The following is a 26,310-nucleotide window of genomic DNA, read 5'->3' on the forward strand; positions in this document are numbered from 1 at the left end:
TATGGTAGTACGAACCAGTCGGCCGCAGCGCGTGCTTCTGATCAGCCGCGAGCCAGGTACGATCATAGTCTTCGAAAATATTGTGCTAAAGGGGTAGATCAACGACATAAAACATCAACCATTCGCATTGGATCATCATCATACTACATGCTTCCTCATCTATCATCGAGAAACGTTTCTTCTCCAACGCCTTGGACCGTATTTCGTGCAAGGTATCTCGATTCACCTGGAGATTCGTAACTTGAGATTAAAAAATTCTCTATAGAGTGAATCAATGACAAAGTAAACACCGTGTCAGAGAATGTGTCGAATATGTCAGGCTGTGCTGTCACTACCTAACGTCGCTAATGAAACGCTAAACACACATGTAAATTAATAACAATCGAGTGTACTAGAATAATATTCCACTTATGTCCAGGGTGAAACAGTGTTGATTTTTGTACCCATCGCAACGCAATTTCGTGATCGTCGCAGTGCGGAATGATTCAAGTGAAAAATCGTATTTGACGGTTGTAAGTAATTGTTTGTTAGAAAATGAAGCTCTATTTCAAGAATTTCTTTTAAGCAAACTATTTAAAGTTATTTAATTTTTTAATTCGTGTATGTCGACGAAAAGTTTCACAGAAAAGTTTAGATAGAATTATAATAAAATGCCAAATAAATTTGTAATATATGTTGACGTAGTTGACATATAGTGATTTTATTTTTAAAAATTTATATCATGTGTTTTTTAATTGAAAATATAATACCATGGCAAATGTCATAAACGTTCTGTTCAATTTTAAAGATTGTCATTTCATTCTAACACAAACAGTTTTATTTAGAAACAAATTCATTATGTTTATCTTTCTTACCAAGTGTCTAGCTAAATATATATGTATAACCCCTCAAAGCGATGCAATCACTAACTATTCAATTCCTGAATCCATAATCGAGAAGCATATTTGCCATTTTCCAATCTGAAAATAAAACTTTTCTTTGAATATTACCGCTCAGGACACTTGTAGGCTTTGTGTAAAATAATGCGAGTTGGAGGGCCATTGGAGAAAAGAGATCTGCCCTTGAAACTTGATCAGGAGCATAGACCAAAGCTTGAGATTATCGAAAGTGAAAACGATGGCTGCAAAAGTGCGTAAAGGCCGCAGAAACGTTTCTTTTCGTTCGACAGCGCCAGCGTAGGTTCAAAATTTAGATTCACGAGTCTCCAGTTAGTACATCGTTGAAATGATTTCAGTCAGGAGAACGAGTTTAATTCTCGTGGCTGTCACTTACCTTCACCTACATTTTTGTAGTGTTATCTTTTTGGAGTATTTTATAAGTGCTCTTGCTTAGACAGCATCATCTCTTTCAATTCTTTAGGTGGAACGTACTTACTCGTTCCCATTTGACATTTATAGCTTGATAAATTAATGGAAATTTATGATGAGGGCTCGAACATAAGTGGAAAAGTTAAATTTGATCCTTTCATTTGCATTTAATCCAGTACCTATTATGTCGCAACCTCGGTAATGTATTAGGAATTACGAGAGGTGACTAATATGTCTGCATATAAACTTTATCTAAAGATCTATCCACTCAATTAACTAAAATCTCATCATCTCTTCCTTCACTCCACATCACATGTTCCTTAACACTAAACCTACAACGACTGGTCAAATGACCGTTCTCCAACTTTTGTGTACAGATCTTATATGTAATATATATAAATTATATCCAATTGTTTCATGTACTATTGAATTTAGTATCGCGTAAAATATCTTTGCATACACTTGAAAAAAGTGTCTTTAAGACCAGTCACAGAAAAGTTTAAAGATAGAATTATAATAAAATGCCAAATAAATTTGTAATATATGTTGATGTAGTTGATATATAGTGATTTTATTTTTAAAAATTTATATCATCTGTTTTTTAATTGAAAATATAATACCACGGCAAGTGTCATAAACGTTCTGTTCAATTTTAAAAATTGTCATTTCATTCTAACACAAACAGTTTTGTTTAGAAACAAATTCATTATGTTTATCTTTCTTATCAAGTGTCTAGCTAAATATATATGTCATTTAATTAAACACGGTAGAAGTGAATACAAATAAACGTCGGTAGGTTTAGTGTTAACTTTAGGTACCTGTTACCATCCACTCGATTCACTAAAATCTCATTACCACCCGCAGACTAAATTTCTCGGGAAGGAGAAGGATTAAGAATTACGAAGAAAACAACTTTTTTTCGGCAAGAGCCACTAATCAAGCCCCACTAAATGGTAGAATCAGTACAGTCAATAGTCAGGCATCGTCCAAAAATATTCCTTAGCAATTTTTCTATCGAACCTCGTTTCAGTCTGCGGCGTTCACCTTGATCCGCTGACACGGTACAGTCAACGCGTGTGCCGCCGAGTGCGTTCCGCGGCGTTCGGAAAAAAGACGCGCCGAAGGATCGGCGTTAAGTAATCCTAACGCTCGCCGCATCGGTTTAATCGCGAAGGAGCACCGAGTCATCCTATTTTTAACCTGGTGGCATACGCGTAACACGGAAAGTGTCCCGATCTGGGCCAGCCGGGTGTACCCCACCCGCGGCATCTGGTAATCCGGCGGTGTCCGACGGCCGTGTTATCCGATCTCTCGTTCCCCCTCGATTTCTGTCCCGTAACTCCATCTCCCTCGAGCATCGTTCCACGGTTGCTTCCATCCGATCGGTAGGGTTTACTAAGAGACCACGAATCCTCCGAAGGTTCAGTGCGAAACGCGCTCTCGAACTCGAAGGATCCTTCGCCTCCTTTGATCTCCCACTCGGCTGAGAGGCAAAACGAAAGACAGACACACGGAGACCGAGAGAGAGAAAGAAGGCTTTCTCTAGCCTGAAGATTGGTGGAACTTCTCGCTACCAGTGGCAACAGTACCACACTCGTCGATCCGTTCTTTAATCTCGATGAGCGCCGATCTCGGGGCTGGAGTGTCACTTCCTCGGCCACCACTGTCGGACCTGCTGCTATTCATCTAGCGGATCTTAGAAACTCAACGGGATACGCGATCGTCGACGGGATGATCGACAGGATCATCGTGGCTGTCCTACTTGGACTGCTGGGACTGAGCTACGGTTTACGTGAGTTTGATATTCGATTGATATTTAAGCCGTTCGTTGCACGAATCGGTTAACTTCATAAAACAAAAAGTCGAGAACTACGAAGGAAAGGACTCTGAAATAAAATTTATTTAATTTAATTATTTATTATTCAATAGCCAAACAAATTTTGTCGCTTGATGGTGTCAATCTTTATTATTCCGGAAAGTTATTATAAATATAATAAGTTATGGCTATATTGAGTGCTTTGACATTTAAATTTAAGATATTTCAAAAAGCGGAGTTAATCGATTTGTACAGTGAATAGCTCATTTTTGGGGAATGGGTGGAATTACTGACGAGGTAGAGTTCTGTGATTTCTTCTGTGATATTTCTTTTCAACCCCTTCGTGTACATGGTATCGTTTTTATTCGATTTCAAGGTAAATTGTCGAGAATTTATACTGTTATTATGAAATCGACTGTGTACTTTCTTTTCGACGACTGTAAATTAAGTTTGACAGACGATTTGTAGCAAATTAGCTGCGACATTTTAATACAATGATACGTAATTGCTATTAAACAATTTTGAGATAGAAATAAATGCTATATTGTGATGGTAGCATGAAAAGGTTAATAGAACAGTTTATTTATTCATAGGCAAGCTTGTATTTATACAAACTAAAAAATGACAAGTTGGCAATGTAAAAAATCGATTAGAATTAACTTAAAAGAATATAAATGTTTCAAATAACTTTACCAAAGGAACAGATAAAAACAATTTATTAAAGAATTATAAAAAAAGAGCTCTTCATGAACTCTTCAACTAATGTTAACTCGAAATCTTACAGAATTATTTATGTAAGTCGAACAGTTGATTTTTTATTTAAGAATCTAGAGTAACTGGAGTACTCGGGCGCAGTAGTTGAAAGTTTAAGTGCGTAATGAGATTTTATATCTAGAACAGAATCTCTGTGAGAGACATTAAGAAATATACTTTTCCTGTAGTTTCTAACGAGTGTTTTTATTTGTAGGTAACTGTCACTTTAATTTAACTGTTATGTGACATTTCTGTATCTATGAGTGTTATCTATTCTCATTTGTTCTCTTTTATTTGTTTTAATCTTTAGGATTTATATATACTTCTGGTGTACTCAAGGTGTACTCAAGTTATTCAAGGTTCAATGAATTTTAATTGAATTAAAGAATTACAATATGCAGGTGAATTTTTGATAATTGACATAATATTTATTACTACTATTTCTCATGAAAAAAGTGAAACATAGATCACTTATCAGTATGGATCATTTATCATTTTTAAATCAACAGTGACTTATAATCAATAATTCAAACTTACATACAAGTGAAAACAGATTATATAGAAATATATTATGCAAGAATTAAATATATAGACATTTAAGATTACATGTTATATGATACACTTATAAATTTGAATCTTTATATTATACTTGTCATTTTAAAATTATAAATAATTTCTATATACTTGAAGATAACCTAGATAAGTAAAAAACATGTCAATTCATTATCAAAGAACAAAAAGCATAATATTTGTTACAGCGCAATAAACGGTTTACAAGCATAAAAACTAATTTCTATTTTCATTTCAACGATTTTTTATCAAATAATAATCTTAATGTCCACACATGACACAACGTATAGTTGGCCTGATGATATCAAACATTATCTAGATTTTAAAAGCTACTAAAGGGAATCATTACTTTCTTACGTACCGTTTCAGGGGGAATTTAAATTAGTCTGCGGTTTAGAGTAAACGCGTTGTGCAAGGAGTAAGAGTAGAATCTGATACGCTTCTGTCAGGTTCAAAGAAACACCGTTTGACTTATGAATGAGGGTGATGAATGGCGAACGTCTAATGAAGAGTTGCGTGGCACGTAGAACATGCTTGTTTAACGCTTATAATCGCGGTTGAAAAATCACGACAGCACCTCGCAAGGCTTCGACGAAATTAATCATTACAAATCATTCAACAATAATTCACGTAGTATGCTGGAACTTTTTATGAAATGTATTGACATTTATATAACCATTTGCATTGCACAGAGTGTTTTATTGAATGCTGTGGTTAATAGGAAAATTTTATCAAATTCATTATTAAAATAATAAAATGAGCATTTATTAGTATTATCGCAAATACATGTATAAAAATTTCTCACAGAATCTTCTTTAACCATTTTGCATTGAAATTCTCAGTTGTCCTAACTACCAGAAAACTAACTTTAAGATTCATTTTGATGCAACGTTTTCGAATTTTCTGAGAATTGGAGGTGTTGATTAGGTAGTAAAAATTAAGAACTGCAGACGGAAGTTAATCCTCGCGGCTATTACGTCAAGATTGTACAGTTCGACAAATTTTACGGTTCAGTAACTAAGTCGACTGTTACATCATGAACACTTTTTATTTGGTCTTTTGAAACATCGACAAAGCATCATTTAAAAATTAATAAAATAACAATTTAGTCTGTTAGTTTTATTTTAATATTTGGGATCAGTTTGTGTAAATAATTCTAAATATCGTATATAGTAGAGATACACATGGAATAATCAATTAACTTTTCTTTAATCAATTCTTTGAATCTTTGAAAAGGTCCAAAGATCATAAATAGTCAGAATTATTTATCTATTTGATTTTTTATTTATTTCGAAATTTACTTAACCAAACAGTTACACGTTCATTTGTTCGGTACAAAACACTGTATTCTAGAATTTTTATTCAACGTGTAATACATACAAAGTGTTTATTTTTATTCGTCATTATTATCCAGATAAAAATTCTGAAATAAAAAATTACATTTTCTTTACCTGGATGATTCGTAAAAGATACGATCCAAAACAAATACAATTCAATGACGATTGGTATCCCACGTTACAAGAAAATATCCATTTATTTTCTACAAAGAGTCATACGGTTGTTAACACCTACGGAATGGGTATGACGTGAGCGCTAATTTCGTCGTTTAATCGAAAACTTATCACTCCTTGATCTTCTTCTCGATTCACGCGCTTTCACGATCGTTTAACTCGTATCGGGACCGTCTTCTCCTCTAAGGTTAGATTGCGCAACCGGCAACTGGAGCAACGATCCACGCGAGCAAGGACGGTACCATTTACGTCATTAAACCTGGTCGATCTTCGGCCATCACACGTGCAAAAATTCGAAGAAGACATTCCACTCTCGGGCGGTGCATCGATATTCCAAGGAGAAAGAAAGTTCGGTCCTCGATTGAGGGACTTCATGCACCTAGGGCAAGCGAAAGTGAGGGGATCTTTGGGAATTTTGTTGCGTGGAACATTTCCTCCGACCAAGAAATTATTACATTATTCTTAAACGTTATATTTTCATGTATCGATTCTCATAATTTTATTTGAAAATAAGTAAACGCAGAAGTGTTAATTATTTATTTCGAAATTAAAATTAGTCCCGAAGGTCATATATACTACATATATTCAGAGTTAGTGATTAATTGGTGGTTACTTTTCTAATAATCACTCACTATTGTCACATTGATCAGTAATCGTAAACTACACTTGTTATTTGCAATCATATTTAATATTTCTCTTACCCAATGAGAAAGAAATCTAGGACTGGAGTGATTAATAGACATCGGTACTATTCATTAGGAGTAGGTGATATCTACATATTTGTCCATCGCATGTAAAGATAAAATCATAGCAAAATTAGTAATTTATACTTGTTTTTAGCTAATCGTGTTTGATTATTTATTAATATAAATTATGTATAACTAATTGTACAGTCTCGTATGTGCTTCGATACATGTACGTGTAAAAAAGTATATTCTAAATTGTGGAGGAAAGGATTGTATTAACAGATGAATTAGCTACCTGACATCATTATTTAACAATCGCGTCCACACTAACATTTAGTCTCTAATTTCCATGTGTTTATACCGTCAATGATGAAGTTCGATAAATATAGATAATTCGCAAAACTGTTTTTTTGGTTCAGCCAGGCATGAGTAGAATTCTTATCCAAATTAAAATTTCGAATAATGAATGAAAGATAAACAATTAATTATCTATTACTCGTTAAATAAAAATTATAATTGTAACTGAAGCAATCCATTTTACAATGAATACATATAACATTAATTATTGAATCGATTAAACTATTAGTGAATAACTAATCGTCATGGATAAATTTCTATACGTTTTATTCGTCATTTAATAATGGAATAGAATTCGTGAAATTCTTTTCATCCAGTCCCAGCTAACCAAAATTCATACATAAATACAAATTCGAAATAACAAATGAAAATTAAACAACTACTCATTCATTGCTCGTTAAATAAAAATTATATTCGTTTTATTCGTTATCCATTATTCGAATATAATGTTGCTCATCTCTGCATTCATCTGAAGTCCATTTTGCTCGAGTCTATCGTTAGACAATTGTTACCTTACAATAGATATACGCTCTTCACCATGAGGTTTCTGTCCCCATTGTTGTCGAGTATATCCTCGACGACTAATTAAAAATTTATTGTTTACAAAAATCGCACCCTGATCCATTAGTTGTTTGCTTGTGCAGAGCATCTCCTGCATGATTCTTCTTTTTCTTGTCGGAGAATGGCAAGGCTGCGACGGCTATGTAAACGATTATTATAGCAACGGTTGCATAGCGTACGAAGGATGATGTCAACGGCAACGTTCAATCAATGTACATACATAACAAACGGTTATTCGAAGCTGCTAATTTTTGGCTTATTTTTGTAACGTTTCGTCTCAGGGACACAGAAAATTACAGATCGGTACCGTTATTTTCACTCGGCTTCTGAGTAGTAAATTTGCTTCGAGCGTGTCCATTCACAGAACCGTAAAATTGATATCAAAAGATAGCCGAGTTATGCAATTATTGTTGGCAATGCAAGATAATCGAGGTACTGTTTTGCGTATGGTTTTGTTGCTTCGGTTTATCTCGAAGCACGAATTCTATACTACTGTTGATATCTTCAGATGTTCTATACACTGTTGGACTTTAAGATTCTCTACTACAGAATAATTAACTTCTTAAAATAATAAATCTCATGGTGTAATTTATATCTGTGTAAGAGATTTTTGTAGAAATTACTAATGTCTGTTAACAAATTTGCAAATTCTTTGACACCTAAATGTATTGCAATTCAAATAATATTTTTCTTGCGTTAAAATAATTAAAATAATTTTTACTTTTCTCGACTCCATGATAAAATTTGTTTCATACTTTATAATGTGTTAGTTTATATTTAAAAGCACCTTGTAGAGCACCTCGCATGATTTTCTTAAAATAACAAATATATTTATTTAATTTCAGAATGCCCAAAGCAAAAGACGTCTCCGGGGCGAGAAGTCGTATGTTACACTTCCGTTTCCGACGTCGAACAGCTGACGAATACAATCTGCAGATGCACCACGCTGGTACATCAAGGATATGACGTGCGAAATCTCTCGACTTCTGGTAAGTCCACGCCATAATTCATCGCGCAACGATTATCGGTAAACGTACGCAAGGAAGCCTAATGCGTTAATTTTGACGCAAAGCGGCGTTCGTTTAATAAACAATTCGCGATAATCGCGACGATCGAAGCTAGGCGATTATGTCAGCTGATTTCTAATTCGTCGTGATCGGATGTACGGGAATATAATTATAGAATAACCGGAAAATTGTAATTAGAATTCCTGGAAACATACTGTTACAAAATTGAAGAGTATCAATCAATTCCGTGACTGAATTATGTATTTAATAATTGATGCGGCAGTTGCATCTGCATTCATTAAAATTCTATCGAATGTTAGTATTTTATATATAATTTGTGTGCAATAATACTGTTACAGATTAGTATGTGATTTACTAAAAAGGACTGAAATTACGATTGAAAACATTATAGTGAAGTTATAATGTTTCTAAAGACGAAGATAGTGACAAATATAAAGTTTTATTGAGCAATCAATCTATAATAAGTATTGTTGAAATTTGATTAGCGTGGATATAAGAATGAAGTGTTATGGTAGAGTATATTCACCTCATGACCTTCATGCAAGTTATCTGGATCATTAACTCGTTTGATTTCTAAGATACTATTAGCAGTAGGAACTGCTTGTTAATGGTAATTGCGAGAAACCACTAATCAAACTGACGCGTGAACGAAAGCAAGGTTTATATTACTGGAAAGTAGTATAATGCAAGGGTATCATACTTCTTTGAAAACTATCTCGATCGTTTCCAATTTACTATAAATAATTTTTAAATAACTGCAAATATTGCTTAATAATAATTGTCATGATATTTTAGAGTATGTCTTTACTTATCGTATTGAATGCAATATTTGGAAAATTCGATATTATCATTTTCACCGTCATTAAAGATTTTCACTGGTGATAGTAATAACATCGCAAATTACGATAATGTTGTAAGATGTAAGAGATTAGATTTATCACGATTACATAAACAACACACTTATAGAGATGCAACCACATCCTTGAACTTGTAACAGGATATCGAGACATAACCACAATAAACGTATATTCTTACGATCATCCTTTTTTTGACCTGAGTAATTGAATTCCACTTTTCGTCGTTGAACTTCTAAATAATATTATCAGAATTTCCAATTGTATAATATGACTGATTGAGAAACCATCTAAAAAATTTCATGTGAAATTTACTACAAAAATTCTAATTCAACAATTTGTAAGTATTGAAGAGAGTTATAAGGCTTAACTGTCATTCTGATAAAAGTCATTCCTGTTGATAGCACGTTAATTTACGTTAACATTCTCATTTTGTTTCTTGGATAAAATATAATAACTTGTCGAGACCCGAAATGTATAATTTATACGTGAGCAAATACTACTCTTAGAAACTCATTATTCACTTATTATTCACCTGACCCTATTACTTCAATTCTACACGCTGATCATCATGTTTTAATAGACGTTAGCAAATGACATCGCCGTTTCAAGTTTGCTATCGTTTGAAATTGTCCACAACAATTATTGCACCCGCTTACTATGTCACCGACTACGCGTAATTATGTCATTACCTTCCAGACGTGAAAACTATCTTTAACATCGCGATTAACGGCCGGTCGTCGCTGTTTTAATTAATCATGTCAAGCAAGTTTCAGCGACATTTTGAGTTTGTTACCAAGTTTCATCGATAGTCTTAACGACTCTTAAATATTTCGATTAACAATCGGAGGTGTGTCGCAGATCTATATATGTTTATATCACACTTTTCGTTTCATAAATCTATCGCGTCATGTTTGAAGATTCAAGCTGACAACAACCTACGCATTTCACCATCATAAATCTCAACAGTTTCTGTGTCGGATAATTGCAATGGACGTGCCAGATCTTGGGTTGTCATTAAAGTTACTTGTTGTGCAAGAAAAAAAAAGTTTCCCCTTATAAACAGCCCGAAAAGATTGCGAAACCGTCGAAATCAATTCATTCTGCATAAAAGAGAGATTATACCAACCCAACGGATTATACGTCAAGTGTAAAATTCGATGTTCACTGTACCGTGGAAATAAACAGAAACGAATGCGTCATAATACTTTCTGACACATCATGTTCAAATTTGGTATGAAAAATTAATAGAATTCATTTAACGTAAATCAACTGAAAAAAGGAAGAAGATTAACGTAAGGAGGATAAATGTAAAGTAATTTACAAATAAATATCATAATTACCAAAGTAGATTCAAGCTTAAGTGTTGAAACATGTTAAATAAATTAAAAGTTGTTTTTTAGGAGTCAAAGTTTTAAACGTAATCTTGTTATCAAACATACTCATACTCAGAAAGTATGCGTTTTTTTATTTAAATAATTAAAGTCTGATCAAGACGTCTTGAAATGTATTTTTGAGAGATAAAAATGTTGTCGAAATTTTGCTAGATTACAGTACTTTCCTTGTATACAGATTGGAAAGTAAAAAGAGGGGAAAACTCGTGTTACAAGAAAAATTAGGACAGAAGCGCCAGCTTAAACCGCATTTCTGACATAATCGTGCGAAAACGAGCTCCTAAATAGTTCTTCTTTCTCCCTGCCCTCGTTCCTTGCCACGCATGATTGCACTCGGATGATATTTGTTTTCAAGAAGAAATATTTCTTCGTCGAAGACTCGTGTATCTATGACGATTAGGATTAAACTAATAATAGAATAATTTGAACGGTGTTTTCTTCGCTGTTAGGTTTGATAATAAATTGTTCCGTTGATCACAATAAAATTAAAGTTAATATTATTGATGACCGTTCCACCAATCTGTTATTAAGAATTAACCTTCTTTCTCTTTTCCGTCACTTAGGGAGTTTATATACGCCCACTGAAAGTGAACAATCAATTACGAAGGGCGTGTATTTACGCCCTCTGGAAGCGAACAGTCTTTATTCCGTTGAAAAATATTACCGTGGACTTGAGTGTCCATAACCCAGAGACCTATAAAATTTTATATGGTCTGCTCTGTGTGCATAAATCTTTTTTACAAGATTAACAACTCAGAAATGAATTCTCATTTCTCATTGTTCCGAAACAGTCGTGGGTGTCTTTTTCAGCAAACAAGGTCTTACAAAAAATAGTGGATGATATTAACATGGACTACTGTTATTTAAACTATACGTGGAATATTTGCGATTAAAATAAATGAAATAGTTTTATTTTTAAATTATTTACTAGGACGAATTCTATTAAGAATTATTATCAAATCGGTGGTAGGGATTCGTCAGGTTTATTTTATTTAATGAATATCCATCGTAGTGAAGCTAGTAGACGCTTAATAAGTGTCAAAATTATGATTATTCCATTTTGCTAGGTTCCTTTTGAACTAGCAATGCCAATATTGCAACTAGCCCAAAAAGCTATCTTGAAATACTCATCTTTTTCTCTACCAAGAATAATCCTGAGTGTCGTTGAACGCTGCTGTTATCATGACGAAACGTTAGGGAAATGTGGCGAAAATATTTGAAAAAACAATATTAAATTATTAGAAAGTACTTGTTGGTAATCATCACTACTCATCCGGATCGGTGAAAACGACAATAGTAGAGCACCGAGGGAACAAAAAGCTCCCCACATTATGACACTTTTATCATCGAAATTCCTCTTCGAAAAATACTGCTATTTCTTGTCCAAGTTCTTCAAGAACTTCCAGCAAATGTCCAATCCATCATGATTAAATTTCTTTTCGTTTTTAAAGCGACCACGTACAAATGAAAAACCATTGTTTCTACAAACAATGCTTAAGAAATTTCTGTAAAAGTGTTCATATTTAGCGAAGCAATGTTTCTTCATGAACGTGTCGACTTAAGTTTAATACGTTTACATATAATTCTCATGCTCACCAAATATTAAACATTGTTTCAATCCTTTTGTTTGGAAGAGGCAATACGATACTTTTATTGGGTATCTGCCCCATAATCTCCCTTTGGTTGTGTAACTGCTACCGTTTTAAACATTCCACTCCCAATGTCAAGATTAAATCTCGGTCAAGAAAGAATGGACACTCGCTAAGTATGATTTAGCCGCGCGCGAGGGAAAGTGATACTTGTTACATCTGGATCATCTGTAGGAACCACTTTCAACGGTCTTCGCGTTTCATTAGCCACACCCATGCACGATTTTGGCACGGACCCGTGGCGTTTTTCGATTCCAATTCGAAATGCTTCGCTTGAACGATCTCTTGATAATAATGAGTACAGAACACGCCATCCTGACAATTCCCTACGTTTAAGGACAGCGATTATACGCAATAACAAGTTCGACAAGTTTTTTTACGTAACTGGAGATTGAATGAGCAAAAATGGCTGTCGAAATTTGTTGGCGGAGAGAAGAAATACACCTGAACATAAAATTGTTGGTTTAAAGGAAACTCAGATAAGCACTTGCACAATTATAAAATATTTTATGACCCTTTCGTTCTCACTAAATACTTAGAGGCATTGCTTAAAATACTGCTGTTATAATATATTTTTTCATTTTTTTTATTTTGAATATATTAAACATTCTAATCTAATCGAAAGAATTATTAAAAGAATTGCGAACAAAGACGTAAATATTTATTCGACTTTAAACATTAAATGTTATACGATAAATGCAAGGATAAACATAATTGCTCCTGGACGAAATTATGGGAACTTTTGCATGAAAAAAGCAACTGGTCGTAAAAGGTGGAGTTTTTGTCAAACCAGTTTTCGTATAGACCGTAATTCGCAACCGTAACTTCGAAAGAAAGTCGAGTGTAATGTAATCCATCGTGCAATCAGATCATTATCTGACTCCCATTGAAATTATAATTTTACTGAAAAATGTATTGCTATTTATAATCGTAATTTATGGCAATTCAATGATTAATATAATGAATTTCAAATTTTGTAAAGAAATAGATCGTTTGCACATTTATACACGTTATTTAAACCATGCAACTAATATTCCAGGCAATAAAGTTTCATTGTGTTTCAATTGACTTGTTTTCATTGAATATAGTAACAATACCAATTCATGGAAAAGACAATTTGTAATTTTTAGTAGAGATCAAGGCCAATTAGGAGAGTGCGCGAAAGTTTGTGATTAATTGCACGAAGACTGTGATTTCGTTTCACCAAACGGCATCGTGTGTCGTGTTCGAGATTGACAATCACGTAGAATGGAAGGCGGAACCTCTTACAGCCATTTTTTCTTTTTTTTTTTCTTTTACCAGTGACCGTTAGTTATCGTGAAATTTACTACACAATTAAGATAAAAATACAGCTCCAGGAAGCGCGTAAAAATTCTTCCGATTCTAAGTGGCCCACGTACGAAACGCAGAGCTCTCTTATAAACAAAATTAAGAACACTAAGATGTGAAATTATGGTACCCCATTATTACCGAAGAAATTGCAAACGTTATTGTGTGCTGCGATAAAAATGTACATTTACCACGTGTTTCAGTTTTATAGCGGTTCTTATGTAATTACACGAGACGTAGATGTGAGAACGTTGTAAACACGAGATAAATAAGAAGATACAGCGATTGTTCATAGGAGCGTTAAACCTGAATATTTAATTCTATCAATACGTAACTAATCGAGTTTTCTGTTTTCATAAATTATAGCTAACATTCTAATAAATATTTTGTAGGTTTCGAGAGCTTTCAAAAATCCTTGAAAGGGATCAATCCACCTCTTCAGTTCATGATTTCCGTGGATGACCCTGGGAATACGCTCAGAACTTCCGGCACAGTCCGTCAGGAGATCATCGCTCGTCTGATGGGAATTTTGAAAGAGGTAATTCACATTTCTATAACAACTTAAATAATCAAATCTAGTAGTCTGTAATTCGACAACGTTTCTTCATGCGTGCAGGTCGATGGAGTAGAATTAAACATGACAGCAGGTTCGAAAGAACGTTTGGTCCACTTCGTGAAGGGCTTGAGAGACGAATTCGTGAGGAAATCGTACGACAAGAGGATCTTTTTGGTTTTGCCAACGAAACCGGAAGATCTGGCGAAGCAGTTTGACTTGAAGGAACTCTCGAAGTAAGAATTCAATTGATTTTTTTACTGGAGTTATGGTTCTTGATAAATATGTGTTAATATTAATATATACATTAACATACATACCTTTTACAATTATGTGTATATATAATATATAGGGTGTTTCGCTGAAATCGGGATGATTAAATATCTCATGAGATCAAACAAAAATTATTACAAAAGTTACTTGGTTCAAATGGACAAATTATATGGGGCGAATAGTTTGGTTGCAAGTAAAATTGTGAAACGTTAAAACGAAATTTCCCAACAACCTAAGTTGTAAGAATTGACATGTTCACCAAAAGAAAAGTTTCACTACAAAAAAAAAGTGTTTCTTAAAAGAAAATGTTGGGTCGAGTAATGCATAAAACATAAAGACAAATTCGAACGCGTAAATTGAAATTTTCTGGGAACTCGATCCCTGCTGCCAATAGGACTTTTCACAAAATATCAATAGAGCAACATTAAATGCTTGCGAAACCGTTAAGGTTTCAATAGAAACGTCAATGCATCGTCGGCTCAACTGTCTCATGAATTATTGACCAAGGGAGTAAGTGAGAACAGATTCAGTAAAAAATACTCATCTATGTTCGGTGTATCTGCCTAACCTTGTGCCAGATGTAAAGTCGGTAGTCCGCGTCAGGAGTGCCGTAATAATCTGATGCACCAGTTGACTGAACGATTGTCCGCGGATTGACGCGCCTTTACAATTAGTGGATCATTCGCAAACTGTCGTAGAACGGTTTGGAATTTTACGTTGAATATGGATGAGAGTACGAGTGATGCTGGCAGGAATGCGAACGAGAACGAGAGGTGTCATCCGAGTGTTTGACAAGAGTAAACGAACACTACATCAAGTGATTGTGCAAAGATTGCAGAAATTATTTTAACGCTTCCTGGCATGCAACATTTTTTATTTTATGTTCCGAGGGACGGCTGAGCTATTACTCATCCTCGTGAAGTATTCATGTGTTGATATTTCTGTTACTATTCATTCTATCGAAAATTTGTATAGGCCACAAACATTTCCAAATTTAATTTGCAATCACTTTTATTATTTACGATTTTGACGTAGACGCAACAGTTAGAGAGATATAGCGCATTTTGTGATTGAAGTACTCCATCATCTTTTCTATCACTCATCCTTGTAGAATGTTAACGATGAGAAAGTCTGCGCGAATATTTCGATTAGTATTCATTCTACCGAAAATTTGTACGGAACAGAAACATTTCCGAATGTAAACTTTAATTAGAATTTTTTTATCAAATGCATGCAATTTTATTTGATAAAAATAAATTCGTATTGCACTGAACACATGATCGATACCTTTAAGAGGTAGAGTAAGTAGTTCTAAGAAACAAGGATGGCATAGATGTTGATTTCCTTTACGAATAGTTCAATTAAGTATGACTCATAATCAAGGAATAGAAAGTTTGAGAAAACTAATTCATTTAATTCCACCTTCCAATTCATAATTTATCAGTTGCTGTTGTACTGTACTTGATCTAAAAATAATTTAGGTTCTATCACGTTTCTTAAGTTTATACACTTATATAGGTCATAGTGACGATTTGAAGCTAGCGAAGTGAGTCAAGAGTAAATTCTAGCCAAAGTCAGTACGTGATTCGCATTATGGATCAGCCGTACTCGGCATATTTCGTTGAATATGGATGAATTTAGCGTACTCGAGGCAGTTCTTGATATGCGATCGACACTGTTCCGAATACGGTATCAAATGGACGGTTTATAACAATCGTAATCGTTTTTATGAGACAAGCAACACGTCCCATGCGATGATTACGTTGCTCCCAGTTCTCGTATCGCCTATTTTCAACAATGATTCATGGAATTCATTACGGTGGCGGTTATTTTGTTCGTATCCGTAAACATGCGTTAATACAAATATATTTAGACGTTCATATTTGTCATCAGATACGTGGATCTATTCACGGTCCCGACGCATTACTTGGTGGAGGATGACGAGGACTATCACACGTTTCATCCGTCACGATTGATGGGACTCTTCGACATGTTCAACGCGGATAGCCTGATCGACTTGATCAGCGGATTGGGAGCGCCTAAACGAAAGATCCTGGTGTCGGTACCAGCCAGTGCCTACAAGTTTAGTTTGAAGGATGAAGATGACAATACTCCAAGGTCATCGACTGTGGAGAGGCAGCCGGTTATCATTGATCAGAAACAGGTGTGAAGTCAACCTTAGCCTTACAGAACTTCAATGACATGTGAATCGAATATGATGACTATGACGTGTGATTAGAGTAATTAGTGTGAGAGCTAATATGCATTTTAGAAGACATCTTTTAAAAGTGATGTAGTTTACTTTTCTGTTTATCTTTTATTTGATTGTAAAGTGTATGTAGTTTTATAAAAGAAAACGAGAAAGAATATTTTCGGTGAATTAAAGTTTGTACCAACACCGAAACTAAAACGTATTTTTTCTAGAATTCTCCTTACTGCATAGACATTATCATATTTTTGAGAAAATGAAAATAGTTTCTAATAAAATAACATAAATGAAAAGTTCATAATAGGTATAAAATATATTATGTAGGATATATATTATTATTATTAAGTTTTTATAACTGTTCAACACAAATAAGCCTTGCCAAAGAAATATATTTTATCGAAATTACTACATTGTATAGCTACTATAATTGCATTAAAAATTAAAAGACGACATATCGGCTCTAATGTATTAAGAAGGTTATACTTGATTATTGATTTCGTTTTCTGTTTCTAGCTATGCGATTCGATGAGCAAAGGCGAATGGACGATTGAAAGGGACGAAGACTTAACTGCCCCATATGCCTTCAAGAATAAAACCTGGATCGCCTTCGAGGATAAAATTTCCATTGCAATAAAAGTATGTGGTCATCGTACATCTGGCTTTATTATAAAATTGTGTTTAGCAAAAAAATAACGATTTCTTGATTTTAGGGAAAATATGCTCTGCTCCGGAACTTGCCAGGACTTGCAATACGAGACGTGCAGAACGACTTTGAAACTAAGTGCGGCAAGCCGCTTACGCATGAAATTCATCACTCGTTCACAGATTTTAAGAGAAAATCAAGAGCTGCTGTTCTGAATGCTTTGGAAGACGATTTACATGTAAATAAAAATACTGATGATAACGATAGTTCTTATTGGAAAGTTAACATCAATCGTTAAGTACGGTATCCTTTTTAGTGGCTTATATCCTAAAAAAAATACTGCTACCTATCCAACGGCATTTTATTCGTTTTTAATATTGTTCACATCAGAGTTCGATTGCTTTTTAATTTTATCGTTTTTATTTCGAAATTATAGAATTTAAATATCCGTCGGTACGCTACCTTTCACTATAGTCTTGAACTGGCAGTGTGTGTCGATAGATGGCGATACGTATTCAATTCTAACAAGTGCTCAGATTTTTTAAACTAGCAAAATTAAACATGAAACTATTTTTAGACAGTATTTTGAAATATTGAAATAATCGGATCTTTTACTTACTTTAATGATTCGATTCATATATTTATTATAAATTTGTTTCAAATTGCAGCAAACTCAACTCACTTATCCGACTAAAGTCAAATCATCCGAATTTCGAGTTGTTCGCGTAGTCGACACCGAAGGACATATTCGAGTAGCCCGCGAGAACACTCAAACTGAGTTCACTTGCTCAAGACAAGGCTACTTCGTTCATCCTAAGAGTTGTAACAGGTACTTACAATCAAATTATTAATCAATTAAATATAGCATTCTTTTTTGGACACTATTCAGCATTTACAATTTGGCCTCTTTCACAGATTTTACCGTTGCGTTAAATTTAATCAAGAAGTAGAAGACTATTCGGTCTTCGAGTTCGACTGTCCAGCGGGTTTGTCCTTCGACGAGAGCACAGAAGTTTGCGTTTGGCCAGGATCACTGCCACAAGGATCCCCGTGTCCTGGAAGCAGTGAAATCGCACCTGTAGCTCGAGTAAGATTCGAATGTCCATCCAAGCCTGGTTACTATGCGGATCCTCAAAATCCTCGTTGGTTCTTCGCCTGCATCGATTTAGGTTCTTGTCTCTCAATTCGTAAACTCGTAACGGGGTACTCTCTTGTTACTATATAAAAAAGTAGATTTCTTTAGACTTTGGATGCAAACAAAATTGGTAAAACTCGAAACTGGTAAAAAAGAGAGTACTCCTTTAATTTAATGCCAACCATTTTTCTAAAATAATTCAAAATTATAATTGTAGGAGGCCCCCAAATGATGGCATACGAATTCCGTTGTCCATTCGGATTGATCTTCGACGAAGAGAAGTTTGTTTGCGAGTGGCCTTGGTTAGTGAGAGGTTACTCTGATAGCGGTTATACAAGACCAGAATACGACTATTCCGGTGGCCAATCTAGCGTTGGCACTGGTGGTTACTTTACTGGAGCGTTGCCTCAAGGACATGGAGGTACAACAGGATTCCAAAACGGAGTGTACACTGGCACGACAGTTGGTGTTGGTTATTCCAATACTGAAGCGACTGGAGGATATTCGGGTCATTCTGGGTTTTCTGGAGCAGCTGGCGTTGGATACGATGGATCTAACGTTGGAGGTCATGGATCGTTTGATCAGGGGTCGACTGGATACTCTGGAACAGGTGGTGGTGGATATTCTGGATCAACAGCGGGAAGTCATACAGGAACTGGAGGTCAACATGGAACTGGTCTTGGAGGATACAGTGGATCAGGATCAGGATCAACTGGATACTCCGGATCATCTGGCAATGGATATTCTGGAACAACGACAGGAGGTCATGTAAGCACTGGTGGTCAACATGGAGTTGGTCTTGGAGGATACAGTGGATCGGGATCGATTTCAGGAAGTAATATAGGCACCGGTGGTCAGCATGGAAGTGTTCCTGGAGGGTATAGTGGATCAGGATCAACTGGATACTCTGGAACATCTGGCAGTGGATATTCTGGAACAACAGAAGGGCACATAGGTGCTGGTGGTCAACATGGAACTGGCCATGGAGGATACAGTGGATCGGGATCAACTGGATACTCTGGGTCAACTGGAAGTGGATATTCTGGAACAACAAAGGGAGGTCATGTAAGCACTGGTGGTCAACATGGAGTTGGCCTTGGAGGATACAGTGGATCGGGATCAACTGGATATTCGGGATCAACTGGCAGTGGATATTCTGGAACAATAGGTATTGGTGGTCAGCATGGAACTGTTTCTGGAGGTTACAGTGGATCAGGATCAACTGGATATTCCGGATCAACTGGAAGTGGATATTCTGGAACAACGACAGGAGGACATATAGGCACTGGTGGACAGCATGGAACTGTTTCTGGAGGTTACAGTGGATCGGGATCAACCGGGTACTCTGGGTCAACTGGAAGTGGATATTCTGGAACAACGACAGGAGGACACATAGGCACTGGTGGTCAACATGGAACTGTTTCTGGAGGTTATAGTGGATCAGGATCAATTGCTGGAAGTCATGGAGGTTCGACTGGTTCAGGATATACAGGATCCGCGAATACTGGCTACTTTGGATCAACGAATGAAATATACACAGGCTCAGGTCACGCAGGATCTGCAGGCACCGAATATTCAGGAGTAACCGGTACCGGTCAAGTATCCACGGGCTCAGGATACGCAGAAACAGGAGCTACTGTGCATGCAGGATCAAACGGAATTTATAGTGGAGGAGCTGGCACAGGATCCCATTTCCCTGGTCAAGAAACTGAATCAGGATATTCAGGTTCTACGATCGGTATTCACGGAGGATCCACAGGTGGAGGATATTCGGGATCTACAGGTGGGGGATATTCAGGATCGACTGGAATCAGTTACACAGGATCTGGAACTAAAGGACAAGGAGGATCTAGCGGTGGTGGATATGCAGGATCAACGGGTGATGTCCATAGAAGCTCTCCCGGATCGGGTTACACTGGAGGATATGCAGGATCAACGGGTGATGTCCATAGAAGCTCTCCCGGATCGGGTTACTCTGGAGGATATGCAGGATCAACGGGTGATGTCCATAGAAGCTCTCCCGGATCGGGTTACACTGGTGGATATGCAGGATCAACGGGTGATGTCCATAGAAGCTCTCCCGGATCGGGTTACACTGGAGGATATGCAGGATCGTCCAGTGGTGCTCACGCAGGATCTACTGGTGGAGGATATTCAGGATCATCGACTGGTGTTCATCCTGGATCCGCTGGAACCAGTTACACAGGATCTGGCACTAAAGACTACGGAGGATCTACGGGTGGAGGATACTCAGGATCATCAGCTGGTGTCCATCCTGGATCTGCTGGAACAGGTTATACGGGATCGACTCCTGGAGTATATACAGGATCGGGCAATGTTCATCCAAGCTCTCCTGGATCGGGTTACACTGGAGGTTATGCAGGATCCACTAGTGGCGGCCATGCAGAATCAACTGGAACAAGTTACGTAGAAGCTTCTACTGGCGGTTATGACGATTCAGGAGTAAAAGGTGGAGGTGGACAAAGACGTGAGTATCCTCTGTCAAACACTCTTGGCTGCATTTGCATCTATTACGAGTTATGAATAATTATAAGAGTTTAAAATAAATACAAGCTCACCCATACTTTTTTTGTATACTATTCAAACTAAAGTTGACGAAACTTTAGGTGCAATAAACAGAAATTTACTTTGGAAATCTAAGAGACAAACATTTCCTTAGAAATGTTAGTTACAATAGGTATAACAAACTGATTGGAATAAAGAGATAGCATGCACAATTACAACAAAATTTTCTGGGTACCAAATTTCCTTTGTAAATTTACGATTATACAGCTCTGTAATTGAAAGTTACATAATTAATTAAAATTTTGTTTCACAGCTGGACCGATTTACGTACCAAAACCGGACGGGCCAGTCGTCGATTGTGGTCGAAGCTTCGGTTGTCAAGGGTCTACTCAGCAATCAGGTGGTCAGTCCTATAATACAAACGGTTACTCTACCACTCATGGTGTTTCTACCGGTTCAGTGTTTCCTGGACAATCAGTATCGACAACGTACTTTGGCAATTCTGGAACTAAGGGATACGGAGGTACATCGTCCGGCACAACTATCTACCACGGTGCAAATGGATATCCAGGTGGCTACAAGGGACCTCCAGGCCCTGGGGATTTAAATACCACTCTAGTTGGAGGTCATACACTTACCATCGGAGGCATAACGTACCACGGGTTCGGTACACCTTCTGTTACCTATGGAACAGCAGGAACCCCTGGAGCTGGAGCTGTCATAACAGGAAACAGCGTTCAAGGAACAATCTTAACAGGAGACTCTTCTCCAGGAAGTGTTATCACTTACGGAGACACTCAAGGCACAGTCATCTCAGGATCTTCCGATCAAGGCACCATAGTAACTGGAAGCAGTCATCCAGGATACGTCACGTCTGTCACTGGTACACCAGGCTACGTAGTTAGCGGAGGGGTCAAGACTGTGTACACTGGTTCAAGCAGTCACGGAACCTCAGTCTATGGAACACCTGCCCCTGGAATCCTACTGACAGGACCACCTGATGCTGGAACTGTTCTACACGGAGCTTCAACTCCTGGAATTGTCCTAACTGGTCAAACAGCACCTGGAGTGACGCTTGGTGGATCTGTCCAACCTGGAACGATTATTGGCTCGACTGGACATGGTATTTCTACAGGATTCTCGCATCAAGGAGGCTTCAGCACAGGTTCCACCTACGGAACAGGAATTGGCAGCGTACCCGTGACTCACGACACCGGGTACAAGACCAACGAGTACCATGATAACGGAGGTCGAGGTACTATCAGATTCAATAACGGAGACGTGACTACAAAGTACACAGAAAACGATATCCCAGACTACAGGCCAGGTGGAGGTTTCCCTCCAGACTCGATCATCCCTCCAGGACATAGCACAGGTGTTCCCGGAACACAAGTGCCAATCGGATTCACAAAAACAGGATCTACCAGAACAGGTATCACGACCGCTTCCTTGGGTGGTCACGGTAGCTACGTGATCAGCACGGGGAAACCTCGACCTGCGACTAATGCCGACCACATTGGCGCGAAGGCGTTCGAAGGCAACGTGGCGGGTTACACGAAGACGTCAACTGAAAGCAACATCCAGGTTTATTCAGGACAAACCTCAACGCAATCTCAGGATGTAAATCATATCGATACCTCTAAGATTACCTTGGGTCCGTCGAAATCAGGCTACTCGTATCCCACGCCAAGTATTCCATTCCAAACTGGTGTAACATCTTCCGCGGGGATTCCCATTGCTCCAACCCAAGGCAGTGTTCTTACCGTGACGACGCCGACTCCATTCTTGAGCGTTGAAATGTACAAGTCACCGAAATTCGGTGGTTTCACGGGTTCATCTGATGTTGTGAGCACTTTCAGTGGACCCACAGGCGGAGACTACCAAGGGAAAGTTCCGTCTGGCTTCACACGTGAATCAATTTCAACTGTTACACCCGCGGGTTACACAACTGGATCGTTGGACAGTTATAAGGCCACTAGTTTCGAATCGTCGAAAATTCCGATTATAATATCCACGGTTCAGACGGCAGTTGACACTGGGTATAAGACTCTTGTGTCGTCGACGCCTGGGCCTGCGACAGTGAATCACGATAAATTTAGGGGAAATATTCAGGATGGAAATACGTTTAGTCAGAGTCAGTTCGATTTTGGAACGAGAACCTCTCAACGTGGAGGGCAGAATGGTTATGTTTCCAGCACGACGCCTTCTTCGGTGTTCGGAGGATCGTCGACGTATTCTATTAAACCCAGGCCGTTTGGAACGAGCACTTCAAGTCCATTCGTCACCGAGCAACCACAGGTATGACTTATTTGTAATTATTTAGATAGAGGGAGTTATTTAAAACCAGTGATAATCAATGAAACAAAAACATGTAGGATTAATAATTATTATTTTGAGTAAAGTGGTTTTGGTTACAAGTAATAATTACAAGTAACAGAAAGATTTTGGTTAATATTAATATTGATTCCTAATATGTTCTACTTCTTTATTTATTCTATCTATGTTAATCTATGTTAATAATGATAAATATGAACGTTAAAATAATCCTTGCTATACAATGCTCACAATATCAACGTGTCATGAATCAGAAGTGTCGAATCACATCTAAAAACACGATTTACTAACGAATATGGATTTATAATTTACGCATTACAACATAATTTTCCAGACTAATTACATCTCTAGTACGTTTGGTTCTGAATACGTCGAGTCGACTTCGAGGACCTCGTTCGATCAGGTGACACCTGCCAGTATTTCAGAATCACTGAAACCACAGGTAAATTCTAGATAGTTTCTCCTTCAATAGCCGATACATTTTTTTTAATTAAAACCATAAACTGTAAACCATACATATCTTATATGTGCTTTATGTAAAACATAGACGTATACTTTGCATATGTTTTACATACGAAACAGGAAATTCTAGAATGTTTCCCCTTCAACACCCATTAAAGTCTCTAAATGAAACCCATAAACAATGAAATGTATTTTCCATTTCAGACTCAATACTTGCCAACCGATTACAACTCCCCAGGCGTCGGAGTGACCTATAGAAAACCATTCACAACTCCTGACATCACTTATCAGCAATCAACACCGCTCACACCCGTGACTCAATCCGGTGGTTCCCCGTCGAGCGTGGACATATCCAGAGACGAAGTTGGAAAATTAGTCACAAATTACAGAGGCAGCACGAAGTACGTCCCAAGCCAATACGATGTGTACACGCCAATACAAAGTACCTTGAACGCTCGAGGAGATTTCTCCAAGAGTCAGACGTCCTCCTTGTCGACTTTCGGACAAAGTTACGGCTCATCGACGTCGGCACCATTCGGAAAATCGCAGTCGTCTCTCTCGCGTGGTTACTCGACACCTTCTACCATCGTTTCATACCAAACTACTGCCAAGTCCACAGCCGTAGGAAAGAGTAAGGTAATCGTGAAGTGGAGCGATCTTCATCCTCTTCTTCTTGGCAAGCTCGGAGCCGAGTGCACCTGCAAGGGAGATCCCTTCGCCAATCTCCGAGGACCAGGCTCCAAACTGATAAACTCGTCCAGAGGCAAAGTGGACCTCTCCAACTACGACGATTCCGAGATCTACGTGGATCTCGAGAAGGATGTGTCTTACGAGGACGACGATTACGTAACCAATTACGAGTCCTCGTCGAAAGGGCCACTTAAAATCTGGACGGAGGAAACGCCAGCTCCTGGCTTCCAGTACTCTACAGTTTCTCAGATTCGAGAGAAACCTTCGACAGCTTATCTGCCAAGCGTGACTCCGAACTCGGGATTCCGTGTTAACGTCCCGTTATCACCGCAGAACCTCATCGGAGGAACTTCCAGTCGAGGCTTAGCGAGCAATTTCAGGTCTGGTAAGAGTTTGAACAATAATGGAGCCACCACGAACTCTGTCAGCACTGGCGGCGCCTCTTTCGATCGCTACGGACCTGGAGGACTTCGAGACTCCGAAGAGGTCCTCGAGGGTGCCACCAACTGCGCCAGGCCTGGCTTGTTCCGACATCCTAACTTCTGCAACAAGTTCTACGCTTGCCACTGGGACGAATGGAAGAAGAAGTTCACGCTTCACGTGTTCAACTGTCCGGTTCACCTAACGTTCGACAACGGCGCCAGCGCCTGCAATTGGCCGAGCATGGGGCCAGCCTGTCAGGACGATAATTTGTTAGTTTAGGTGGTTCGCTGTCAACGGACAGCCAATCGATCGCTGACACTGCGGCATTTTATTGTATACCATTTTCTTTAACACGTTGAACACACGTAACCTACATAAGGGTGACAAGGACTTTCATCAAAGAATTAAATGAATTAATTCTGAAGGTGATGTATTAAAGAATATAAATCTGGATAGGATTGGTAAATTCTAAAGGAGTTGCAAAAATAAGCACTAAATAAGCACAAATGTTGGGTTACATAATATCTAACTGTGTAAGAACAAAATTGTATTCTCGTAGGAATTTTTACATGTCAGTCTGGCAGTCAACGTGTTAAGAATGGGAAGTTCGATTGCATCTCAAGTCTACGAGGCGTCGAAGAAATTGGGGTAAATTCGTTGCCATCATTAAAGCCATATACATAATTTAAACCATTAATTACTTCAACGAAAATCGAATTACATTTGAATCAGAAATGTATTCTTCAGTTTAGACAAAGAAAATTAATTCCATTACTTCGATGTGAACTTTCCTAATGAAGTGGTTTTCTATAATTATTATAATTTACGACTCGTCTTTTCTAAAACTTGTTTAATAATTGCGCGTTCACCATTCTAAGCACACGCATTCCTCGACAATGAAACTAGGCGTGAGATAACGTTTAATTATAACGGGGTAACGGTTTACGCTCAATTTCTTTGCATACCTTCGAGGCCCGCGGAATGAGTATAACAGAATGCTTTCTCGAGGTAACGAGGGCCAAGACAAAGAAGAAGAAAGATCCAAGGCGATCGAGGTACAGCGACGCGAAAGCACACTGTCCAGAGTGAAAGTCAAGTTGTGCTCACCGATCCAAATCGCGGGAACTCGATGGCGTGCGCCGATTCGATGTCGCCGGGAATCATTGTAAATAACGTCCCCCTCTGCTCTTCGAAATTTGTAAATACCGACTCGCTGCCCTCTGGCAAAAAAGGAAAAAAAAAAATAA

At 37.6% G+C, this 26,310-nt stretch overlaps 1 protein-coding gene across 1 annotated transcript; it reads left to right on the top strand.

Annotated features, from left to right (window-relative positions):
- Positions 1-26,310, top strand: LOC128886280 (mucin-19-like). Its single transcript, XM_054140989.1, has 14 exons — positions 1-56; positions 2,728-3,099; positions 8,407-8,550; positions 14,208-14,353; positions 14,432-14,604; positions 16,535-16,805; positions 17,364-17,486; positions 17,561-17,731; positions 18,162-18,322; positions 18,409-18,662; positions 18,846-21,116; positions 21,468-23,452; positions 23,823-23,930; positions 24,155-26,310. The coding sequence occupies exons 2-14, from the start codon at positions 3,039-3,041 to the stop codon at positions 25,340-25,342; spliced, it is 7,056 nt and encodes a 2,351-aa protein (XP_053996964.1). The 5' UTR covers positions 1-56; positions 2,728-3,038; the 3' UTR covers positions 25,343-26,310.

Source organism: Hylaeus anthracinus, unplaced genomic scaffold (genome assembly GCF_026225885.1).
Source record: "Hylaeus anthracinus isolate JK02 unplaced genomic scaffold, UHH_iyHylAnth1.0_haploid 11982, whole genome shotgun sequence".
Taxonomy (NCBI): domain Eukaryota; kingdom Metazoa; phylum Arthropoda; class Insecta; order Hymenoptera; family Colletidae; genus Hylaeus; species Hylaeus anthracinus.